At 40.0% G+C, this 22,930-nt stretch overlaps 1 protein-coding gene across 4 annotated transcripts in view; it reads right to left on the reverse strand.

Moving 5' to 3' along the window:
• pard3bb (par-3 family cell polarity regulator beta b) overlaps positions 1 to 22,930 on the reverse strand; it is a 236,063-nt gene that overhangs the window by 125,532 nt on the left and 87,601 nt on the right. For 3 of the 4 annotated variants that reach the window (XM_034134299.1, XM_034134297.1, XM_034134300.1), the window contains exons 12-13: positions 5,943 to 6,134; positions 4,348 to 4,506 (exon numbers count right to left, since the gene is read on the reverse strand). In XM_034134299.1, the coding sequence (XP_033990190.1) occupies positions 4,348 to 4,506; positions 5,943 to 6,134 (351 nt within the window). The remainder of the gene's footprint in view (positions 1 to 4,347; positions 4,507 to 5,942; positions 6,135 to 22,930) is intronic. The other variant, XM_034134298.1, reaches the window with a different exon arrangement.

Raw genomic sequence — 22,930 nt, forward strand, 5'->3', positions numbered from 1 at the left:
CTGTTGAGCATTTTGAAAATGTATTTGCATGCCTCTGTGCAAGGCTTAGTCTTTCTATCTGTATAGCCAGTGGTGTAAAGTAACTAAGTTCATAAACTCAACAAGTACTATACTTGGGTACAATTTTGAGATACTTGTACTTTATTTAAGTATTTCAATGTTTTGCTACTTTGTTCTTCTTCTCCTCTACAGTTCAGAGGTAAATGGTGTACTTTTACTCCACTACATGTATTTAATACCTTTAGGTACTTTACAGATGTGGATGAATGATGTGAAATATAATCAAGTGTTAAATCAGACTTTAGTTCCACCTGGAGTAAATTCACAAGCTACCCTGCAGTATACAAAGTCATTCAAACTAGCTGCACCTTTACCAGCTTTGAGAACACTTTCATGATCAATCATTATAAAACATATCATATATATTATTCTGAAATGGATCAATCTGCACAATGACTACTTTTACTGTCGGTACTTTAACTATATTTTGATGAGAATAATTTTCTACTTTTACTTGAGGAACATTTTGAATGCAGGACTTCTACTTCTACTTTTACTCAAGTACAAGACCTGAGTACTTCTACTTTTCTCAAGTACAAGACCTGAGTACTTCTACTTTTACTCAAGTACAAGACCTGAGTACTTCTACTTTTACTCAAGTACAAGATCTGAGTACTTCTACTTTTACGAACAAGACCTGAGTACTTCTACTTTTACTCTCGTATAAGATCTGAGTACTTCTACTTTTACTCTAGTACAAGATCTGAGTACTTCTACTTTTACTCTAGTACAAGATCTGAGTGCTTCTACTTTTACTCAAGTACAAGATCTATACTTATACCACCTCCGTTTATAGCCTATGAAAAAAACTATTTGAAAACGAAGGCTAAAGCTAACGTTAGCAGATAGTGACAATGTATGCTAGTTAGCTAGCTCAACGATAATATTGCGACAGGAACACTTTTCAGTGCACATCACGCTCTGCCGCTCCGACAGGGAGCTCTGCTCTGAACACCTGAACGGCCCGTTCTAAGTAACAGCTGCTCACCAGCGGTCCAGTCTGTGCCACAGTGACTCCGGACCACACAGTTAATATTAACGAACGCACCGTAGGTAATGTAGCTGCTGAAGCTAGACCATCATCGCGGAGCAGCAGAGCCTTATTATACATCCATGAGCAGAGCCGACAGGCAGGAAGACACGAGCACACAGCTCGTGCTGCATTATAATATATACAAAAAGAACACCATGCGTGTCATCATGGCACATAACAGCTCACGGCCGCAGATTACTCCGGGTCCCAGACCCCCCCCATACCCCAAAAATATTTTTATTGCAGATCTACATGAATCACACAAACAACCTATTTTGGATTCAAAACGGCGAATTTCGCCGAAAGGTGACAAGTTTGCATCCCTGTTGATGTAATTTGCATTCAAATGGCCAGAAAAGTAGCTGAGTGCTCTGTAGCAGTCCATTGAAACTCAATCAGTTGTTGAGCATGTAGAAAGAAAGAGAAGAAGAGGGAGACACTTAGAGACGGCGGAGGATCAAGGTGAGAGAGGGGAGCTTATTTCCCATGGCCTTCAGGCTTGTAACTGTCTTTACCAGGGCTTCCTGTGTGTGTGGCAGTGACAGTCACACTGACACCCCCCCCCCCCGAGGGATGGCCCTCTTAGTCCCCTGTAATAATGTGTCCCTTTGTGCGTTTATTATTTCTTTAGGAATTGAATTTGCATGTCTTTGTCTCCTGTGTGGAAACTGTACGTAGTCATTAACATGAATGCATATGTATGGCGCTCTGGTTGTGTTTCTCTGTTTAGACTCAAACAGGAGAAGACATGACAGCGCTGTGTGTGCGTAATAAATCCTTTCTGTCATCTTCCTCTTGACCCCCCACCGAGCGCCAGCCCCTGCTCCCCAATTTCAAGCCCAGGCTTCATCACTCTTCAGAGTGTCAGAGGTCCTGTGGACCCCCTCCCCTCCCCCACTGTCTCCCAGTACACATCCCATTAGCTGGTGGCATAGTGCAATCAGATTGCTCTTGAAAAAGATAAGGTTTATTTTCAATGAAGATGTTATTGAGGCAAAACGTAGTTTCTAATTACAGTAAAATGTTAGGAACAATTCTAGGTTTTATGTTTGGGTGCTCTTTTCCCATAAAGAATCAGAATATATTATTTATAGTTTATTATATTTGTTTTGTGGCAGTTTTTCCATTTTGGAATGAAATAAAAATACAAATTAAATTAAATATGTAAAAAGAAACACAATAAGTCAAAATAAAAGATTGCAATTAGAGAATGAACAAACACAAAAAATAGGTGTATTAGTTAAGTAAGAATATGTTAATATGTGTATTTTATAATATATTGTTGTCTGTGCTGGATTGTGTCTTTAATCTGCAAACCAAATGTACCTTTGTGTGAAAATAAATAACCTGAACCTGAATATATAAAGTGGTATAAAAAATATATTATTGATGAAAATCAGATTAATGCTTGAAATGTACATTTGAACACAGTATTAATCCTAAGCGTTATTAGTATTGCACAGTAGAATAATTGCAGGTTATGCAGACTAAGTATTGTTGGTGTTGGACAGTTTATTATGGTGGAGAAAGTCTAATGTCTCAGAGTGCTTGAAGGTAAGGAAGGAGTTAAGGAGTTTAATTACATGTCAAAAGTTAAGTATAAAGTCTTAAATGTATAGAAAAATGTTTTCATGTCAAGGATGTTAAAGTATATTTTCCGAATGAGAGATCAACTCAATCTAAATAGCTTAATATGTGATGTGATGTATTGATCACTGGGAAACTATTTACAAATGTGCATTATCAAGCCATTATTGTGTATCAAGCAATGTAGGTATTGTGACAGTACCACAGCGAGCAGCTTCAGGTTCAGGAACCTCTGCTGAGCCATGCTTATTTAGCTTGGAGATATAGGGTATTTGGGCAGTTAGTGAATAAAGAGAGCAGCTGCATAATAAAGTGAGAGATTAGAGAAAGAGAGATGGCTGGAGATGAATACAGTATGAAGAACTGAGTGAGAGACAGGGCAAAGGACATAGAGAAGAAAAAAGGAGAGTAGAGTGGTCCACTTCTGAAATGTTAAAAGCATCAATACTGAAGCCAAAAAAAGCCTTTTAAAAAGGTACCGTCTCTTATATCTGCCTTTGTCTTCCTCTCTTTTTATCCTTTCTTTTCCTCTCTTAACATGGATGCTACTCTTTGATGTTGCTAGCAGCATTCACCATCAAGCTATTGACAGGGGATGCCCTGCAAGCACACCACTTCACATGTAGTGATGCACATGGGCACAATTATCTGAAAGTAATGCTGTTTATTACAAATGCATTGCAATCAATCTTAATGACAGTTTATCATTTTGAAAGAAGCTGCAGATCGTGAGGCTATTGAACTATTTAGTTCAAAACATTGTTCAAATGTAGTTAAATTAATTCCAATCAGAAGAGATTACTAAATGAGCATTTCATGTTTATATACATTTTTTATTCAATTTTTTCGTAATTTGTATTGGACATTTTACTTTAGTTTTCTTAAATATGATATATTATGGATATTATACATTTGACAAAAATGTATTCTTACACCAATTTATTGTGTTTACATAAATATGTAATTGATGTTTTATATTATTATTATTTTTGTTTTATTCTTAAATGGATCAGCTGTCAAGAAACCCAATTTCCTGGGAGATAAAACATTCAGATTCAGATTTTTCAATCAGCTAAATACTGGTACTTTTTTAATGTGTGTTTTTATTTGTGTGTACCTATATGTCTGTTTGTTGTGCTTATGTTTACATATTTTAAGCAGGCACTGTACGTATCTTTTTTCCCCACTACAAGCGGGCCATGCAGAGGGCCGTTCACACTTGAACCAACAACCCAGCTTTGTGTGTGCAAAGGTTTGTACAAATATTCTACAGAGCCATGTAAAAGGCACCAGCTGAAAAGCAGCCAAGGTGAAAAGCGCCTTTTCTCTACTAGAACAAAGATACAGCGGAGTGAAGAACACTCAGTCACACACAAAGAAGCACACAGACACAGACACAGACACAATCTGAATAGCTGGAGTGTAAATGCTCTTTTGCTGCTGCTGCTGCTGCTGGTAAGAGCAGGGTGACTCGTGTCAAGTATGTGAAGAATGGATGGAAGGGCTAAAAAGTCAGAGGCAGTAGACTGCAAGAAAGAAAGATGCTTTCAGTAGTCAGAGCCAGAAGAGGGGATAGGAGATCCAGAGGGAAGATAGAAGAGACATGCATGTTTGTTTTCGTCTTAGTTAAGTAACAGTGGCATTAGTGTGTGTGGTTGTGTGTGTACCTGCAGAGCCCTCAGCACCACCAGTTGGATCATCCCTCTAACGTTTCCCTCCTGTGACATAGAGCGGCGGAGCGTCTCCATGGCCACGTGATTGGAGCGCCCTAGCAACGACTCTCCGTTTACTGCCATCATCTGGTCGTTGACGTGCAGACGACCATCCTGTAAAACACACACATCAGGCGGATTAAACAAAGTCTGCATTCTCAGTGAACTGGAATGTAGAACTATGCATTTTATGAAGGTCTGTGCATCTGTCTATTGTTAATAACCATGTACATGTTTGTCCTTTGCCAAGGCTCAGTTTGTCTGTCTGTCGACAAAATAATGGAAAAACTAGAGACCCTATTTTCATGAAACTTAGGAGAAGGGTACAGCATAGGGCGAAAAAGTAAAAACTAGATTTTTGGAGCAGATCACAATCAAGGGTGGATAAATAAATGATTGTTAACTTTGGTGATATGTACCAAATTTGGAGACTGGGCCAGAGTTGCCTGCATTGGCTCTTGATGTCTCAAGCAAACATGGAGGTGGCTGAGCCAAAACGGCAATGGTGCTAACAAGGCTGATTGACATAAAAGTGCTAGCAACACTGCTGACAAAGCTAACCTAGGAGGGGGCCATACCAGCATAACATACATGACATGACATAAATAACGGCACCAACCAACAACACAAACAGACACACAAACACACATAAACACACACAGACAGAGACTAGCATCAGCTCCGTCTGTCTGACTTCCCTTGTGTAGTATTTATGCCTCTACAGAGAACCTGTTTCCTTCTATTCTTGTCCGTCGGCACACACATACTAAACACTGTGAACCCAAAAATGTATGTGAGTGCATGTGTCTGTCTGTCTGTCTCTCTGCTGTCCACGACATGTCAAGTGTGTCCTGGTGAGTAAGAGGTCAAAGGTTAACCGAACAGGAGCACATGGCAGGAGACGCAGAGACAGCTGTGGAGTCCCCAGAAGACTGTCTCATGAATAATAAGTTCTCTTGACGCTACTTGTCAGTTTATATACTGTTACAGTTTTTGTTGATTGAGGAGGTGAACTCTCTTATACGCCTTTTCCATTGATATTCATTCCATTCGAGCACCGTGCTATAACAACTGTTGGGTCCTTGTTGGTTCGACTTGGAAACCTCCTATGAACTGGTTTGCTTATCCACCACACGATAGGCAAAGTTGCTCTATACTTACGAAGTTAGAATAGATTACAATCACAACTTCTCCACCAACTTTCTACTCTTTGTCGAACTCGCCACAAACTGTGGCTGCTCACTTAAATGTATCAACATCTTCTTACGTAAGCCACCAACATATGCAGTTCTTGAATCTTTGTACTGGCCTGGGTAAGTGTCAATCAAAAACACGCAAACCTGCTTTAAAATCTGGTTTCGGCTCAGAACCGGCCACGGAAACACACTCTTTGGACTCTCTACTGACACTCTTTGAGTCCCTTTGGAAAAAACGTTGCCTTTTTTACCATACGCTAGTCAAAAACACTAACTTCAGGTAAGTCTTACATGTTTCCCAAATGTAACAATGATTACTTTCCAGGACACAGGTTGTCTTTGTTTGTTGCTTACCTTGTATGCTGCCCCTCCATGTATAATGGATTTGATGAATATTCCCAGGTCCTCTCCGGTCTCCCTGGACTTGTTTCCTTTGAGGCTGATGCCCAGGCCTGCCGAGCCGGTGTCATTAAGAGGCACCTCAAACATGAGCTGCTCCTTACCGCTCTCCGGAACAAAGCCAGTCACATGGGACAACTCGTCCTTCTGGGAGCGAGGGGGAGAGTAATGGAGGTAGAAAGGGAGAGACATCGATTAGGAAGAGGGAACGGTGGAAACAGGGTGAGGAGACAGAGGTCAGCTCATTGGGCGAGAATTGTCTCCAAAAGCTAAACTAAAAGCTTTTCCATTTGAGAGAAACCATCACAAGGAGCTTTTCAGCTAAATTCAGAGTGAAAAATTGCAGCAAGAGTCTATTTTCGAAGGAGAGAGAAAAAAGCCATTTGGACTGTCTGCTTTTATTTCCACATGTTTTCTTCTTTTAGCTCGGCAATATCAATAAGATGACCTGTGCATTTTCAAGAGGTAATTGGAGAATACGGCAAACACAGAGAGCCAGAGAGACACAAAAGTACTGTGAGCAGAGGGAATATGGAGAATAAAGAGAGATTGGACAACAGACAGAGAATAAAAGACAGGCTTTGTAGATAAAAATGTATTTTATAAACCCATATAGATGGTGGAAAACACCATATCATCAACAAGGAAGTATGGCAGTAATGACTACGTCTGAAAGAAAGTCAGAAACAAAGAACGCAAGTGCATCCCGCCAGATGAAAGTGTGTGTTTGAAGCATTCAATGGTTAAGTGGATAGTACTGTTGCACTACACATGGATTTTACTTTCTTAAGATGTTTGCAAGTATTTATCAAAACACTATTTGAAAAACTCAACAAATGTATGCTTATTTGTGAAGCCTTAGATTTCAACAATATTAAAATAGTTCAGTCGTCATTCTCAAATATAAGCTAGTCTTACCATTAAAACAAAGAATAATAACTAAATGGTGCACCAGAAAGAAAGAAACAGCAATGAAAGAAGCTTTGCATGATACAAATATACCTTGTTATTATTAAAAATAATTGCAAGAATGTTTTAGATTTTGACCATCCCTGGAGACAGATTGTCACTCATGACGGTTTGCTAAGATCGAGATGGATTGTACCTTTTTTAAATGTAATGACAGGTATTCATTGAAAACACTGAGCACTCAAAAAGCATGCCTTTCTGTAAAACCTTGGATTTCAACCGTTAAACAATAGTTCGGTGGGGAAGAATTTATCATATGTTGACCATCCACAGAGACAGAACGTGCATTTGATTATATTTGCTAAATAGCAAATGATTTATGGAAATCTAACGAATTGACTGGAGACCGTGTAGAAGGCAATGCATAGGTAATGGACTAAAGTGTGTCCTGTCTATGATCAAGAATATCCAATACTGGATGATGTATTACATTACATCTCTAAAAACGGGGGTACAACGGAGCTGATCCAGATTTGCGGCCGATATGACGTAATATCGGAAATGCAGACCCACGGCACTATCAGAAAGTTGCTATCAGAAACAATATCCGACTGTTTTAGACGTAATATGGTCTTTGCTTACATTAGCATCGCTAACACTCAGAGCTAACCTGTACTGGAGAGCATGTGTGTGAAGAAGCTGGATATAAAAAGGAACTCAGCTTGTGGTATAACCGGCAAGAGAGAAAGCCTTTGAGCTCCATACTGTTTCAGAAATAATCCTTGATAATCCATGATATGTCGTTTCATCACGGCAGTATTTAGTTTAGACCAGGCCTATTCAAATGGCGGCCCGCGGCCCAGATGCGGCCAAGAACCAACTCCCGAGTGGCCCAGCCTCTCACGGCCAAATTCCTACACTAGTACAGAGTACAGACCATGAACGCGACACTCTGCGTTGCCTAGAAACCACCAAACCACAACGCAGCACGTTTTTTGAAAGTGCATCTAGTGGTGCTAGTAACGGTGGTCCTATGATAGCAACTCTAAAACATGTCTTTCTCAACTCTGAAGCGTAAACAGAGACAAAACGGTCATTGATCTTGTGGAGCAGATGCGCGCATTCCAAGCCAAGCTTGACCTTTTCGCGACCGACTTGAGCACGGGTCGGATGCTGCATTTTCCGACGCTCCACAAACACATCACATCCCTGGCACAAATCACGGATGTGATGAAAGACTTCAATGCGAGGTTGAAAGAGAACTTTGCCGGTCAATTGGACTTGCTCTGCCCACAGGGGTGATGGGCTTTGCCAGAGACCCCTTCACTGTTGCAATAGAGGGGGACGTATCCACCAAAGCAAAAGAGGTGGTCCCCTCCATCGACGAGGGGAAATTTACACTGGAACTTATTGACATGCAGTCATCCGTAACCATGGCACAAGAGCAGCGCACTAACGGGCCAGCGAAGTTTTGGAGTGACGTCAACAAATAACCTGAATATTTTACTTCTAAAGCAAACAAATGTAATGCTGTGCACTTTTTGTTTTGTATGCACTTTGAGATGCCTCTGTTAAATTAAGGCTAATTTGTTGTGTTGAATGTCTGGCCCAGCTGAATTTTGTAGTTATAAAATCTGGCCAAACTGAATTTGTAATTGAATAGCCCTGGTTTAGACAGTAGCTGCCGGGTCCCGCATGAGCTCAGCCCCCTCCTCTTTTTTTTTTAATTCAATTTTCTTCTTTTTTTTTTAAAGCTTTATACCCAAAATCAGCACTTTTGAAAAAGGAAGTGAAATAGAAGGATACGAGGCATGGCTAGAATGGATGATCTGTTTGGTGTGTTGAGCAAAACACTTCATAGACATGTATTTTATATATTTTTATATATCTGAGACCTATGCTATTGCCTAAAAATAGCATGATAGGTGACCTTTAAAGCTTAAAGGTAGGGTAGGTAATTCACTTCAGAAACACTTTTTGTTATATTCCCTGGAATGCTCTTAACATCCCGATAGCAATGAATACATTAAATGCTTTGACAATAAATACATTAAAAAATGTCATCTGTGGAAGCCGTAATACTGTAAAAAGCACGACCAATCATCTGAGCCGGCCCGGCTAAAATAACTGGATGGCCTGCCTGCCTGTCAGCCTTCCATCTGTGCACAAACTTATCTCGTGCCCTCATTGGTCATGTGCGCATTCGTGTGTGTTAGAGGAGGGGCTCTGTAAGGAAGTCTGAAGGAAGGGGCAGATTTCTTTCGGCTGCGTACTTTCAAATTCTAGCGCACTCGAGCTGGTTTCTCCATTCTTACCTACCCTACCTTTAAAAAGTGTTTTTAGACCGAGTATGTAAACTGACTGGTGACAAGATAAAGAATAGCATGCAGTTTGTAGCTTGAAAAATCTGTCTGTATATTTGCTATGTGGAAGTTTTCACATCAAAATAGTCATGGTTACACTTTTGTGTGTTGTCGCTGCATTCATAATCTTTCTGTATGTCCATGAACATTACTGGGTTTATGCCAGAAAATAATTGTATGTACTTATGGTAGAAAGTCTATGTCTGTCTGCATGTGCTAAGCTGTATGAGCATGAATTCTGTTTGAGAGAGAGAGTGTGTGTGTGTGTGTGTGTGTGTGTGTGTGTGTGTGTGTGTGTGTGTGTGTGTGTGTGTGTGTGTGTGTGTGTGTGTGTGTGTGCAATTGCGTGGGTCAGCAGTGTCAGGTTTAGACAGTGTTTGTCTGTGGGGATTGTAGGTTTAACAGCGTTAAGCCGACGCAAAGTCCTCTACTCTGCAGAAAACTGTTTCCCCTGCTGGAAACCCCCCCGCCCTATCAGACTGACTGTCCAGACCTGATAGGAAGCTCCACAACCTTGGAAATAACTTTTTTAAAACACCCAAAAGAGAAATGTTAGATACTTCCCGTGCCTAATTACGCAGACAATTTGCTAGTCTGAAAATCTGTCCGAAGCAATGTTCATGATTTAGCAACTTCTAGCAATTCTTAATTCACGGCTACATTCGTTATTTATCTGATTTAACTTTCCTGCTTTGTTAATTTATGATTTATTTGTCTTGCACTCCAACGCCAGAATGGATTAGGAGTGGAGGACGGGTTTTGTTTCACTGCAGAACAGTTTGAAGCAAGCAGCAGTTCTCAGCTTTGGGGGTCAGGACCACCCACAGGGCCGTGAGATGTTTTATGGAATCTGACGAAAATATGTAAATGTATGTAAATATTTGTATCTGGGTGATGAATTCAATTTCACTGTAAAACAATGAATAAGCAAAAGCCTCTCGGTTTCCTCTAATAATTAAGAAGATAAACAAGCAGCCTCTGAAACAAAGTTGTTTTTATTATTATTAGGTGTCAAAAATGGGTGTTCTATGAGTTTTTACAGTGGATTTATGAAAGAAAATGTTGTATCTAGTGGCTGAACTAGGAAAAAGTAACAGAAAAACACACTCAATGATAGGAGTGGACACACAAATTGAAAGTGCACACCACAATTTCATGGAACATTTCTATTATATCAGCCTCATTGCCATGATAGGTGGTCACATTTGTGTGTAATACAAAAATAATAAACATTGAGTGTGCGCTCATGTGCGTGTTTTCTGTTAGTATATTTTCTCAGTGAAATCCATCCAATCCATCCAGTAATAGAAAAAAAAAGCAGTTTGCATAGATGAACCCCCTCTCGCTGGTCGTTTAACATTTAAATGGGTTGCCATGATGATGGATCAACAGGAGGACACGCTATTAAAAAGACAGCTCAGTGTCTGCAATCGTGTGTGAATGAGTATGCGTGTTGTTTTATTAAACTGAGCCAGGGAAAAAGAAACGTGTGTGGGAGAAAGATGGAAAGACACATTATGTTGAAATGAGTTAGAGCAGTCAACTAAAACACACACAAACACACATACACACAACAAATGACCCTAACTCACCCAGAAAACCCAAACAGATGAACAGCAAAGCAGAGAAATGGAGGAAGATAAAAAAAAAAGATCAAACGAGGAAGAAGATAAGAAGAATGATGCTAATTTTTTCTACGTATTATTTCTTTAACACTACTGTGCAATAAACTTAATTTATTTGTGTGTTAGGACACCTGCTTTCAGCAACAGTCTTTTAATGAGAGCCACTCGCAGATGTCATTCTAACCGGCCATGCAGAGAAACAGAGTGTGTGTGTGTGTGTGTGTGTGTGTGTGTCTGTGTTGATTTGGAAAGCCCCATGCCGGCAAATGACTGCCCAAGGATCCATTTTACAAGGCCAAACAATAGTAGCTGCTGTGCTTAAGTGTGGCAGTAGGTGTGATAATGATAACGCACACACACACACACACACACACACACAGCCACACACACACACACACACACACACACACACACACACACACGGCTGAGGTAAGTACTTCCAATGACAAAACCTGACATTATTTGCACCGTGCTTTCCTTAAGAAAAAAATAACTGCCCACTCACGTTGGCCTCTGCTGTCCAATCCCCTCCCTCTTCTCACCCACTTCTCCCTAACGGTCAGTGTGGAAGCTGAAGTGAGAGACCCGGAGAAACACAGAGAGAGATAGAGGTGCCAAATGCAGTGGTTCATCGGGCTCATGTAAATGTACATGCAGAAAGAAATACAGTACGGGTGACCAGTTTAGGTATCCAGCCTACATTGCCAATTTTTGATTTGTTTGTCAGATTTTTCAGCATGATTACAGAAAAACTACTTGTCCGATTAACATGAAACTTGATAGAAGGGTGTACCTTGGGGCAAGGAACAACCAATTTAATTGTGGTAGATAAATGATTTATCAATTTGGTTAACAATGTCATATTGGGCATATGGCGTCGGTAGAGGTCTGCATATTCCAACCTTCTAGGTTAAGACAAGGAAGTGGTTGGCGTATTTCCTATCCATGAGAAAAGAATGTAAGGGAATTGTAGTTACAGCGTACAGTATCATAGAACTTGTTGAGATCTACAGACCTTTTTAGTTCAACCAATCGGAGGGTGGTGTGATCCAAGCCCCTCCAGGCAAACTGTTGGATGGTCCTTAAGGCTGGCGTCACACTGTCCCGAAATTGACACCAGATGGACACACGAATATGGAATTGTGAATTTCGCACGAAGATGGCCCCGAACTTGGTCAACAGCCAAGCAACAGCTGAAGCAAGTACGATGCCTACAGAAGGCCACACAATGGCACCCGAACCACACACTCCGTCATGTTGTTTCCATAGCAACAACAACTTCCTGTAAACAGCGTAAACTCGCCTTCAAAATAAAAGCATCTAAATAAAACAGGAAGTTAACCTAAATTATATTTAAGACATACAACTGCAACGAAAGTAACAAAAACAATGTAATATCCTTTTCAGTTTCACAGAACACAAATTGTACTATAATACCATTGCTACACGACGGCATCACGTAGTCGTGTTGCCTTCCTAAGACAATCGGGCAGCTTTTTGTTTCCTTCGTATTGTCTTTGTGAGGCGAAAAATGCCCGATGGCACCGATGATCACACGAAGTAAAGACGAAGAAGACACGATTTGACAAGATGCCCTCACGATGGCCTTACGAAGGGCAAAATGGACACACAAATTCAACACGAAAATGAACCTTCGCAAGGTATTTCAGCAATTCTTTGGCATGCCAAAGATTTTGCCACCGCTCCCGAAGTTGCTGCCGGAGCCTGAGAAACTCCACCGGCGGTCATACGATGGCTTAAGATGCCCTCACAAATGGCCCGATGTTGTTACGATCAGAGCCGAATTTGAACATTTCCTTTATTGTATGTCCATCTGGTGTCAATTTCGGGACAGTGTGACGCGGGCTTAAGCAAGAGACTGAACCCCAAATTGCTCTCGTAGGCATGGCCAACAGTATGTGAACTCTGTAGAAGTCTTTCCAAGTAGCTTTGGATAAAATTGTCAGCTAAATGAACTGTAATGTAACAATTACAGGACTGGACCATTAGCGTACAATCCACCCTTAAGCTGCATATAAGAGGTCTTAGCATGCGGGGCAGTCCAGTGAAACCCACAGCAGATGTTGGCGGCGCAGGGTTCGTTTGCCAAGGCTACAAGTGGTCATGGGCGGTCACGTTGTAATAAGGGGTCATGGCGCGTGCAGAGCAGCCTTCTGTTCTTGGGCCAAAGATCCCCACATGAACACCGAGTTGTGTCTTGGCAACAGTTTGTGAATCTTAGCTTTTTTACTTGTTGAAACATTTAAGGGAATTATTTACAGAGAATGTCAGTCTGGACTCAGAAATGTTTTAATGAAATTGGAATTTGCTTTGGATTTGAAAGGACATTTGGTTGTGAAGAAGTAGAAGAAGCTAATTGGCCTAGTCTAAAAAATGAGGATTTTGCAAAGCTCTTATTGGCATTCTGATGAGAATAAGTGTGAAAGAAGTGTGGTGCATGCACCCTGAATTCCTGACTACACCATTAGCATTTCAACTATTGTGGGTCTAGTGCCAACATACATATTTCATTTATATTTACAAAATCATGGCTTTCATATCTGTCCTCTGTGAAATACTTTCATACAATTGGTCAGAGTTAGGCTAGCTGGTTTCCCAGTTTCCATTATTTGCTAAGCTACATTTGCCAGCTAACGGTGGTAGCTTCATAGCTTACTCTTATCAACAAAACAATAAGGGTAAGAGCAAAGTCTTGCTAGGACAATAACGTTGCTGATCCCCAGTGGCCTGAACCCACAACTGACATGTGTGACACAACTTTGAGTGTGTGTGCCACTCATGTGCAGAGAGGTTTAACACACAGCAGCGACTTTAGATAGTAGCCTGACGAAGGAGCTGATAAACCTTCAATAAACAGCACAGAGATGGGAGATAACGCGGGGAGAGGGAGAGAGAAAAGAGACATGATACCCTTCTCGGCTGCTTTCCACTGGGATGATGGCAGCTCCTGCAGAGACACCAAGCTGCCAACGAGTGTGTGTGTGTGTGTGTGTGTGTGTGTGTGTGTGTGTGTGTGTGTGTGTGTGTGTGTGTGTGTGTGTGTGTGTGTGTGTGTGTGTGTGTGTGTGTGTGTGTGTGTGTGCGTGTGTACAGGTCTCTGAGGGTGTAACAGATGGGGGATCTACTGTGGTGATTCTGTGAGGTCACATTGGTGACGATATCAGTGAGTGTGTAACACACATACACACAGATATAGACAACAGACTGCAGAGAAGTGCACCGACACACACACTTTCTAACACACAGACATACACACACACACACAGGCGCTTTCACACTTTTCCCCGTACTATTCCCGTTTAGTTCCGATAGTTCCTGGGATTTTGCGTTCACACCAAAAAGAGAACTTAGTTCATGAGAACTTTTACCCACTTTTGAGTGCCTGCTAGAGAGGTGGTACTTTCCTGGGGAGAAAAGTTCCAATTTCTGATTGGCTGGGCGAATTGGAAACCACGCCCCGTAAAACTCAGAAACGTTTTTTGAAGCCGCCATTGTATTTGCTGGCATTAGCATTATTAGCATTAGCCCCGCGCAGCAGCTTCTACTGAAGCCAGTCCCCAACTCCGGGGACTTCCGGCCGGGGACTTCGGGTGGCAGTATACGCCGTGAAGTTGTTTGCGGCCTGCCAGGAAACCCAAAGCAGAAGAAGAAGAAGTAACGTCAGCGGCTTCATTTGCGTAATCTTCCCTCAGGGAACTTATTCCGGTGTGATCGGCTCTTAGTTCCATGGGGTACTAAGTGCTGGGAACAAGTGCTGGGAACTAAGTACGGCAAAGTACTTGGTGTGAAAGTGGCTACAGGGGCTGCAGCGGTGATGGATGAGGGATAATCAGAATGAAGAAACTGTTCAATAAAGTTGTTTGTTTTATATGTGCTCTGTCACCAGCTGCCAACTGTTTACTGATTTAATATGACAGGGTGTGTGTGAGGAGCATCTGGCACTAAGGAGAATGTTTCCTGTTGTGGAAAAAAAAGAAATAAAAAAGAGGAAAGGGACAGACATAAGACGGTCTTACAGCTCATCACATACTGGATGCCAAAAGCAGCCTCTGCTCCAAAGCTTGATGATATCACACTTAAACCTTTTATTCAATCCTCGGTTTTAGTAGTCCAAGTGTGTTTGTGAATGGCTTGTTTTCATATCCTCATCAATTATTTTCTATTCCATCCATCTATTTGTTATGCTTTTGTGATTAAGGAGAGGAGGTAGATGATGATGAATGTAATGACAGAAATCCCACTATATTAGTTTTGCTTCTGTGTTTTGCATCTATAAATCAATCCTAATTTAGATCCTCACACCACCTAATTGTTAATATTAAAATGTAGGATTATTACTGTGTTCAAATATTGCTTTCAAAATGTAAATAGTTATTAATACTTATATATGTATTATTGTTGTATATTGTAGTACAATATGAAGATTTTTAAATAAGTTCTTATGTTATAAGTTAGTATAAATAATGTTATTAGAATTAAGTTTATCTGCTCATCTTAAATCTCAGTTAAAAGTGTAAGTAAAAGCTGGATTGTTGGCATCAGCCAATTGTGGTCTAGTATGCGAATAAGTTTGATGTGTGAATTGCAAACCTCCTGTGAAAGCACTCGAATGAACCTTTCATTAAAGTTAGCAGAGACGTTGTGTTCCGCAGGGAAAACTTATATATATATACATCAGGTGGATGTACACTACACACAACCAACTTCCCTCATCCAGCACCAGTCACTTTTCTGCCCATCTCCGCTGCTACTGCACTGAAACTGTACTTTGAACACTTAAATATATTATTAACATTTTAAACTGTATACCCCGGTTATCTAGGCCCTTTGTTTTGTTTAATGTATACCATGTTTATCTAGGCCCTTTTTGTTTTTTGTTTGATGTATATATGTCACACTGTAGGACTGCGGGAAACGATATTTCGTGATTTCTGGATGTACAACATGTAGAATTCTTGACAATAAAGCTGACTTTGACTTTTTGACTTGTGATATTTGTATGAATATAAGTGTAAGTCACCGAGAGGCTTTGTGACTTTGAGGAAGTGTGTGTGTGTGTGTGTGTGTGTGTGTGTGTGTGTGTGTGTGTGTGTGTGTGTGTGTGTGTGTGTGTGTGTGTGTGTGTGTAATGTCTTTGTTCTACAGCGAGCACAGACATTAGCAGACAACACCAGATGGTGGGCTAAAAATGAGACAACGGAAGAGGGGGAGGAGAAGATAGACAAGATCCTTCCATCATTTCATCATCATTCTTCTTCTGTTTCCTCTCCGCTAACCCCGACAAGCTGGCTTAAAGCTTCACAGCAAATCATTAAGAAAAAACTCTAAGGAACTGTAGCGATATCACTGTTTAAAGGCTGCTGGAACAAGGTATTAATGTTAGAAATGTTTATGTTTTATACAAAAGAACAATGTTAAACTATTAAAAATAACCTTTAGGAAATGATGAGTGGTGTAGCCTGTAACTGCCTTTGGTTTGTTAACACATTTTGGTATGAGCAATGTTGTCTTTAGCAAAGATTGAATAAAAAAAGCTGCACAAAGTTAGAATATGAAAACATTTTCTAGTCACTTTTTCTCAACAACCATAAAAGACTTCGAGATTTGAAGTGATAGAAATGAAACTCTGTCTTGGAGTGAGCACAGAATTTTTATTTTATTTCATATCGTATTGCGTATTGCCGTGCTCTGTAGCAGTGAGATGTTTACAACGGAGTTGGCACAGTTGTATGGAAGTTTGTAGGAATGTTGATATGAAACAGAAACTTGAGTGCCATGCCAGTTGGTAAGGTGTGATAATATCCCCAGGCTTATGCTCGACTTTGAGGTGTGAAAATACAAACACTGCGGTAAAACGGATTGATTTGCAATGTTAACCAAAAAAGGCATTAAACCAAAAAACGGATTCAGATTCATCTTATGTGTCTTATTTAAAGACACATGACAACATTGTAAAGACTTCCAAAAAGACATTTCTGACTTCTTCACCCTCACCTCCTACACTGTTCAGTCCTTCTCAACAATTGTTCACAAGTATTGGTTTTGTTAATGAAAACTATAAAAAAAAAATGTTTTATTAACAACTGTTCTCTTTCCGAAGACAAGATGGCACAAAATCCATTAAACATTAAGTGGGAATCACCTCTCAAACAGATGCTAATGGGTGACTAGCATTCTCCTGAAATCCCCCCTTCCACATATACATGCCTATACTTACTGTACTACAACATTACATATATGTTACATCTCAAGGAGAGTCAAGGAGAGTTCACAGCTTCACTGTGCATAACTGCAATAGCACTTCAAAACAATTGTGACTGATGTAAAATCAGTTGTTAATTAGAAAGGGGTAAATTCTACTGGGACGTACTGTCTGTCAGCAAGATTGTGTAAGGGCAAGAGAAAGAAACACAGGGAGAGAAATGGAGGGGCACATGGAGAAGAAAACTCACTGAAGACTTCCCCTTTCCGACAAAAGTGAGTTATAGCTGTGCTGTATTTTCTGGTGTCGTCTCCATTGCCCTCGACTTCACACATCTTGAAAATAGTAACAACTACTTCAGAATAGTGTTGATTTCAGCTCAGTGTTCAGTACTGGCTCCTCCAAGGAAATGATTTGTAAACGTAACTTTCCAGTCTTGAGTAATACAATCTTCCAATGGGTATTGGACTTTCACACACTTTAACACCTCCTTTACTCATTGTGTTGAACACTGGAGCCCCCCAAGGCTGCGTGCTCAGCCCCCTTCTGTTCACGCTCTACACCAGGGGTCGGCAACAGGTGGACCGCGGTCCGGATCCGGACCCAGACGCCGACCTATACGGACCCGGACCTATAATCAATACATTAATAGGGGATTTCAATTTTGACGGGGCGATTCTATTTTAACCGCCGCCGACAGGGGGCGAAAGAGACGAGTGAGCGATACAGGGAGAGAAACACAGAAGAAGAGACAAGAGCGCGGCAGAGAGAAGCGGAGAGGAAAGTGAGTGAAGAGAATAATTAGCGATACAGGGAGAGGAGAGTGAACAGGCGTGTTAGCGGCAGACAGGGAGAGACAAATAATTACACATGGCGCTCTCCAAGAAGAGGAAAGTGGACAGTGAGAACAGAGCTTGTAATCCTGAGTGGACGGACTCATTCATGTTCATCCTGCCCACTGGGAGCACAAAACCAGTGTGTCTCATTTGTTCAGAGACCGTGGCGCTCATTAAAAGTGCCAAAACGCCACTATGAGACAAAACACAAAGTGTTTGACCAAACATTCCCTCTCAAGTCAGAACGGAGGTCACAAAAAATAAGCAGTCTCAGAGCCCAATATGATCAGTCCACCAGGATCAAAATTAAAACTAAATATCGTTCCAGGGCAGGCTAACCGAGGCTAACCAATGAGCACCTGCATGTGTATGAGAATGGCCCTGACACCATTTCAGCCCAGATTTACAAACTCCTGGCAGGACAAGCTCAATTCTCGCACTGAATTAAAAAAAAGTGAGTGAGGGACTGCAATATAAGAGGGAAAGAAAGAGAAACTTTAAAACTGTTCAATTGTTATGATGTGTTCTATAATTGTCTGAAACTGTTAAGTCATGATGTGAAACGGTTAACAAAGAAAAAGGGAAACTCAAGCTGCTGCTACACTTTATTTTATTTATCTAAAATTAAGCACTTTTAAGATGCACATATTTTCAAAAGCTATTTTATTTATTTTCTCTATTTTATTTTTAAAAGTTGTTACATGCAGACGTTGATAAAGCTCCAGGCTACTTCAATATATATCACACTAATTCATAAAGCAAGTTAGACATTTTGATGTTCCGGACCTTTGCATGGGGAGATTTTCTCTAACTGGACCTCGTTGAATTTTAGTTGAATACCCCTGCTCTACACCCACCCCTGAAACCTCCGACAGAGAGAACTTTGTTGTGAAGTTTGCAGACAACACCAACATCATCGGCCAGATTACAAAAAACTATGAGACCTCGTATTGAGAATTTGGATTGTATAGAAGTCTATGAAGAAAATTACCCTACTTCTCATTTGTTTTATTACCTCAGCAAACATTGTTCTATTGATGTTATTGTCTAAATCCCTAGTTTGAAGTCTTATTCAATACATTTAGTAAATTAGGGTTCAATTTAGAGTAAAATAGACGATAAAGCAGTCTATACTTTAGGGTATCACTACCCTGTGATTGACAGGTCTCTGCCACCGTGTTGTCCAGACTTGATGTTGTCTGTGTTTTTTGTTGTCTTCAAATTTTAACGGTTTCACCGTGTGTTTTGTTCAATGTTTGGCTATACTTGTAAAAAAAAAGAAGATGATGACAATAGCAAAAAAAAAAGATGCTAATGGCTGAAAAAGCCAAATGTAAGACTATAAACTGGTAACCCACAAACCAATGAGTGATACCACTGGGACTATGCCCACTTCTAAGATGGTATACTAAGAGACAATATCAATCCAAGTAACAGCCTGTTCACCCTGCTGCCGTCTGGCAAGTGATATAGAAGTATCCGTTGCCATAACACCAGACTACAGAGCAGCTTCTTTCCTCAGACTTCTTTACCCAACCTCCTCAACAGCACTTTTCCAAAAGAAAATTCATTTTATTTAAGGGACTGTACCTGCATTTCGGTGTAAAATCAAGTGTGGTACAATGACAGTCATCTAACCTTTAATCTTCCCTTTCATAAAAAAACACAAATGCCAGAATCTATTCCTTTTTCAATTGACCTTTTGGTAGCATATTCCTCATTCTTTATATCTTCATTCGCAAAATCAATCATCTACCTAGAATGATGTACTAAGCTGAGCTAAGCGTGCTTATGAGAAACTGCAGCTTACCCATGTAATTTATCAGTTCTCACGCTAAACTGCAATGAAGAGTAAATCCATTCATCGTTCATACTCATTCCTCACTTCAGGGTGACGGAACTAGAGCCTCATCAGTCTGCCTTTCGACCAATACATCTTCTTTATACATGTTTCCATCTGTCCTACTTTGACATAAATATAATTTGCATTATCATTCATTTAAATTCAGCAACAGCAGCAGAAACTCTAGTTCTCCCATTTAAAGAATGTATTTAGATATCCCCAACACGTATATTAGCAGTATCACTGTTGCAATGAAGAAAGCCAAAAGGTCTTTCTGACACACTGCTTAGAATCTATGGATATCTGCAGTAGGAGAGATACACTTCTTAAGAATCATACAATTAAACACAGATTAGCTCAAATGAATTCTGACATCATGAAATAATTAGGTTTTGACAATTGTTTGCATAAAGGCCTTAGTTCTGCATTTACTATGCAGTTGCAGTCAAATCGATCTTGTTTGCTTTGTTTCAGACAGAGAACCTGCATCTCCTGACTAACAAAATATCCTTAAAGCTTGTTATTTTCTTGTCTAAGACAAAATAAATAATGCCTCTCACAATACGAAATGTATTTCCGTGAACACACAAACACAACATACCCAATTGCTGTCACACATCTATAAACACAGTCAAACTGCAGCAGTGTCCTTGAATCGTTGGTTGGTTTTAAGCAGACCTCCAAATAGACGGAGACAATACTTTACCTATGGGAGACATTTCGGTGTGTAATTGTGTATACCCAAGGACAATACTAGGACATTTATTTCCCTGAGCGTGTGTATGAATAATACAGGACTAAAGGGGGTTCTGTTTCCTGGCGGGTGAGGTATATTTTGGTGGAGTAGCCATATGGTGACATTTTACAAAAAACACCTTAAATTTAAAATCTTGTCAAGTTGGAAAAATAAAACCAGCAACACTATAGTGCAATTTGGACATGTCGTAAGTGTAAAAATGACATTGTATTGTTGATAATGAATCTCTGTTCTGCCTGTAAAGTCGGTTTCCAAGTGTACTCCGGTTCTGAATGTGTATGGAGTATTTTTTCTGATTATAGATGTGATTGTACCTATGGATTTTACTAGAATTAGAAAGCTTACCACCACTCATTTGCTAATTGTGAATTGTTGAGAAAGTAATCGTATAATAACGATCTGTATAAGCCATATATGCTTTTTTTTTTTTTTTTTTTTCATTTAAATAAGGAGCATTTACAAGTATTCAAGACAAATAACAAAATATACATGGAGACAAAAAAAGAAAACAAAAACAGTGTGTGTGTGTGTGTGTGTGTGTGTGTGTGTGTGTGTGTGTGTGTGTGTGTGTGTGTGTGTGTGTGTGTCTGGGGGATTGGACAACAAGAGAGTAATAAATGACAAAATTATAATTAAAATGAAATGAGTAACAATATAATAGTCATATATCCTAGGAAGGGGGGGGCATATAAGTAGTAGCATGACCTTAAAGAAGTAGAAATGGGTGGTGGGTGAAATCAGACTGAGGATTATTAATTACATTTTTCAATAAATGGGTTCCAGATTGAATCAATATCATTGGTTTGTTTTTTTATGCCGGCAGATAATTTTTCCATTGAAATGTATTCTATAAGCAGGTTTTTCCAAATTGTGATATTGCTTTTGTGTCGTGATTTCCAATTCATGAGGATAGTTTTTTTTGCAATGATTAGGGCTATGGACATAATTCTACTTGTAATGTTGATGTTCACATTGGAAATGTCTCCTAGTAAACAAAGGGATGGAAGAAGAAGGATGCGGAAGTCCAGCAAAAGAGAGAGGTTGTCAGTGATGTTATGCCAGAATTGCTTAACTGGTGTGCATTCCCATGTGGCATGCATGTAGGTGTCTGTGGTGTTAAGTGAGCAATGAGGACAGATATCAGAATCTACAAAACTCATTTTAAACATCCTTTCCCTGTGTAGTGCACTCTGTGAATAATCTTATATTGGATGAGGTGCATGTTGGTGTTGGTGTTAGTTGATATGGAGAAGATGTTTCTGCAGATTTGAGACCAGAAGTCGGCGCTCGGGTGATCTGTAGATCTTTTTCCCATTTATTTGAGGGGATGGACATTGTTAAGTCTGCAGAATAAATTAATTTATATATTTTTGAAAGCATTTTTATTCTTGATTTGATTTGGAATATTTCTGAGGGGGGATAAGAGTTCAAAATGTTGCTGTTAACTTTGGTTTGAATGGATGATTTGAGTTGTAAATATTCTAAATATTGATGTTCCCTGATGCCGTACCTCTGGACCAAATCAGAAAATGGAATTAACTTGTGTTCATGAAATATTTGAGGTGTGTAATGCCTTTGGAGATCCATGATTTGAAATGTAAAGGTTTTCTGTTTATTAGAAAATCAGGATTGTTCCAGATGGGAGTGTGTTCGGTGGGTGAAATTGTGTTGTTAGTTAATTCGTTAAATTTCCACCAGGCTGTCAGAGTTGTGGCTATTGCAGGGTTTTTGAAGCATGGATGACGTATGATGGAGCGGCTTATGAACGGTAAGTCTGTAATATGAATATCTTTGCATAATGTTTGTTCAATGTCTATCCAGGAGGTGTCGGAACTATTAGGACTGGTCCATTTGTAAATGTATTGTAGTTGCTGGGCAATGAAGTAATGCAGAATGTTTGGTGCTTCTAAGCCACCTTGACTTTTGAATAGTAGATAGTTTGATTCTAGGTGTTTTGTTTTTCCAGTAAAATGTTGAGATGGCAGAGTCTATAGATTTGAACCAAGTGGGTGGGGGTTTAATAGGGATCATTGAGAATAGGTAATTTATCATTGGGAGTATGGTCATTTTGACTGTTGCAATTCTGCCTATAAGGGATATTGGGAGATTCATCCAACGTTGAAGGTTGTCTTCTATTGTTTTGAGAAGTGGGATGAAGTTCAGATTTACTAATTCTGTCAGCCTGGGGGAAATGTTGATTCCTAAATAAGTAAAATTACCAGTACGCAGAAAAGAAGGCGGTGTTTGGACTGCCATCACACAGCTATTAGATGAGAGTGGAAGAAGGGTTGATTTAGACCAGTTAATAGTATAATCGGATAATTCAGAAAAGGTGTTTATGAGGCGGATGGTTTCAGGTAGTGAGGTAGAGGGATTTTGTAAATATA

Source organism: Trematomus bernacchii, unplaced genomic scaffold (genome assembly GCF_902827165.1).
Source record: "Trematomus bernacchii unplaced genomic scaffold, fTreBer1.1, whole genome shotgun sequence".
NCBI lineage: Eukaryota > Metazoa > Chordata > Actinopteri > Perciformes > Nototheniidae > Trematomus > Trematomus bernacchii.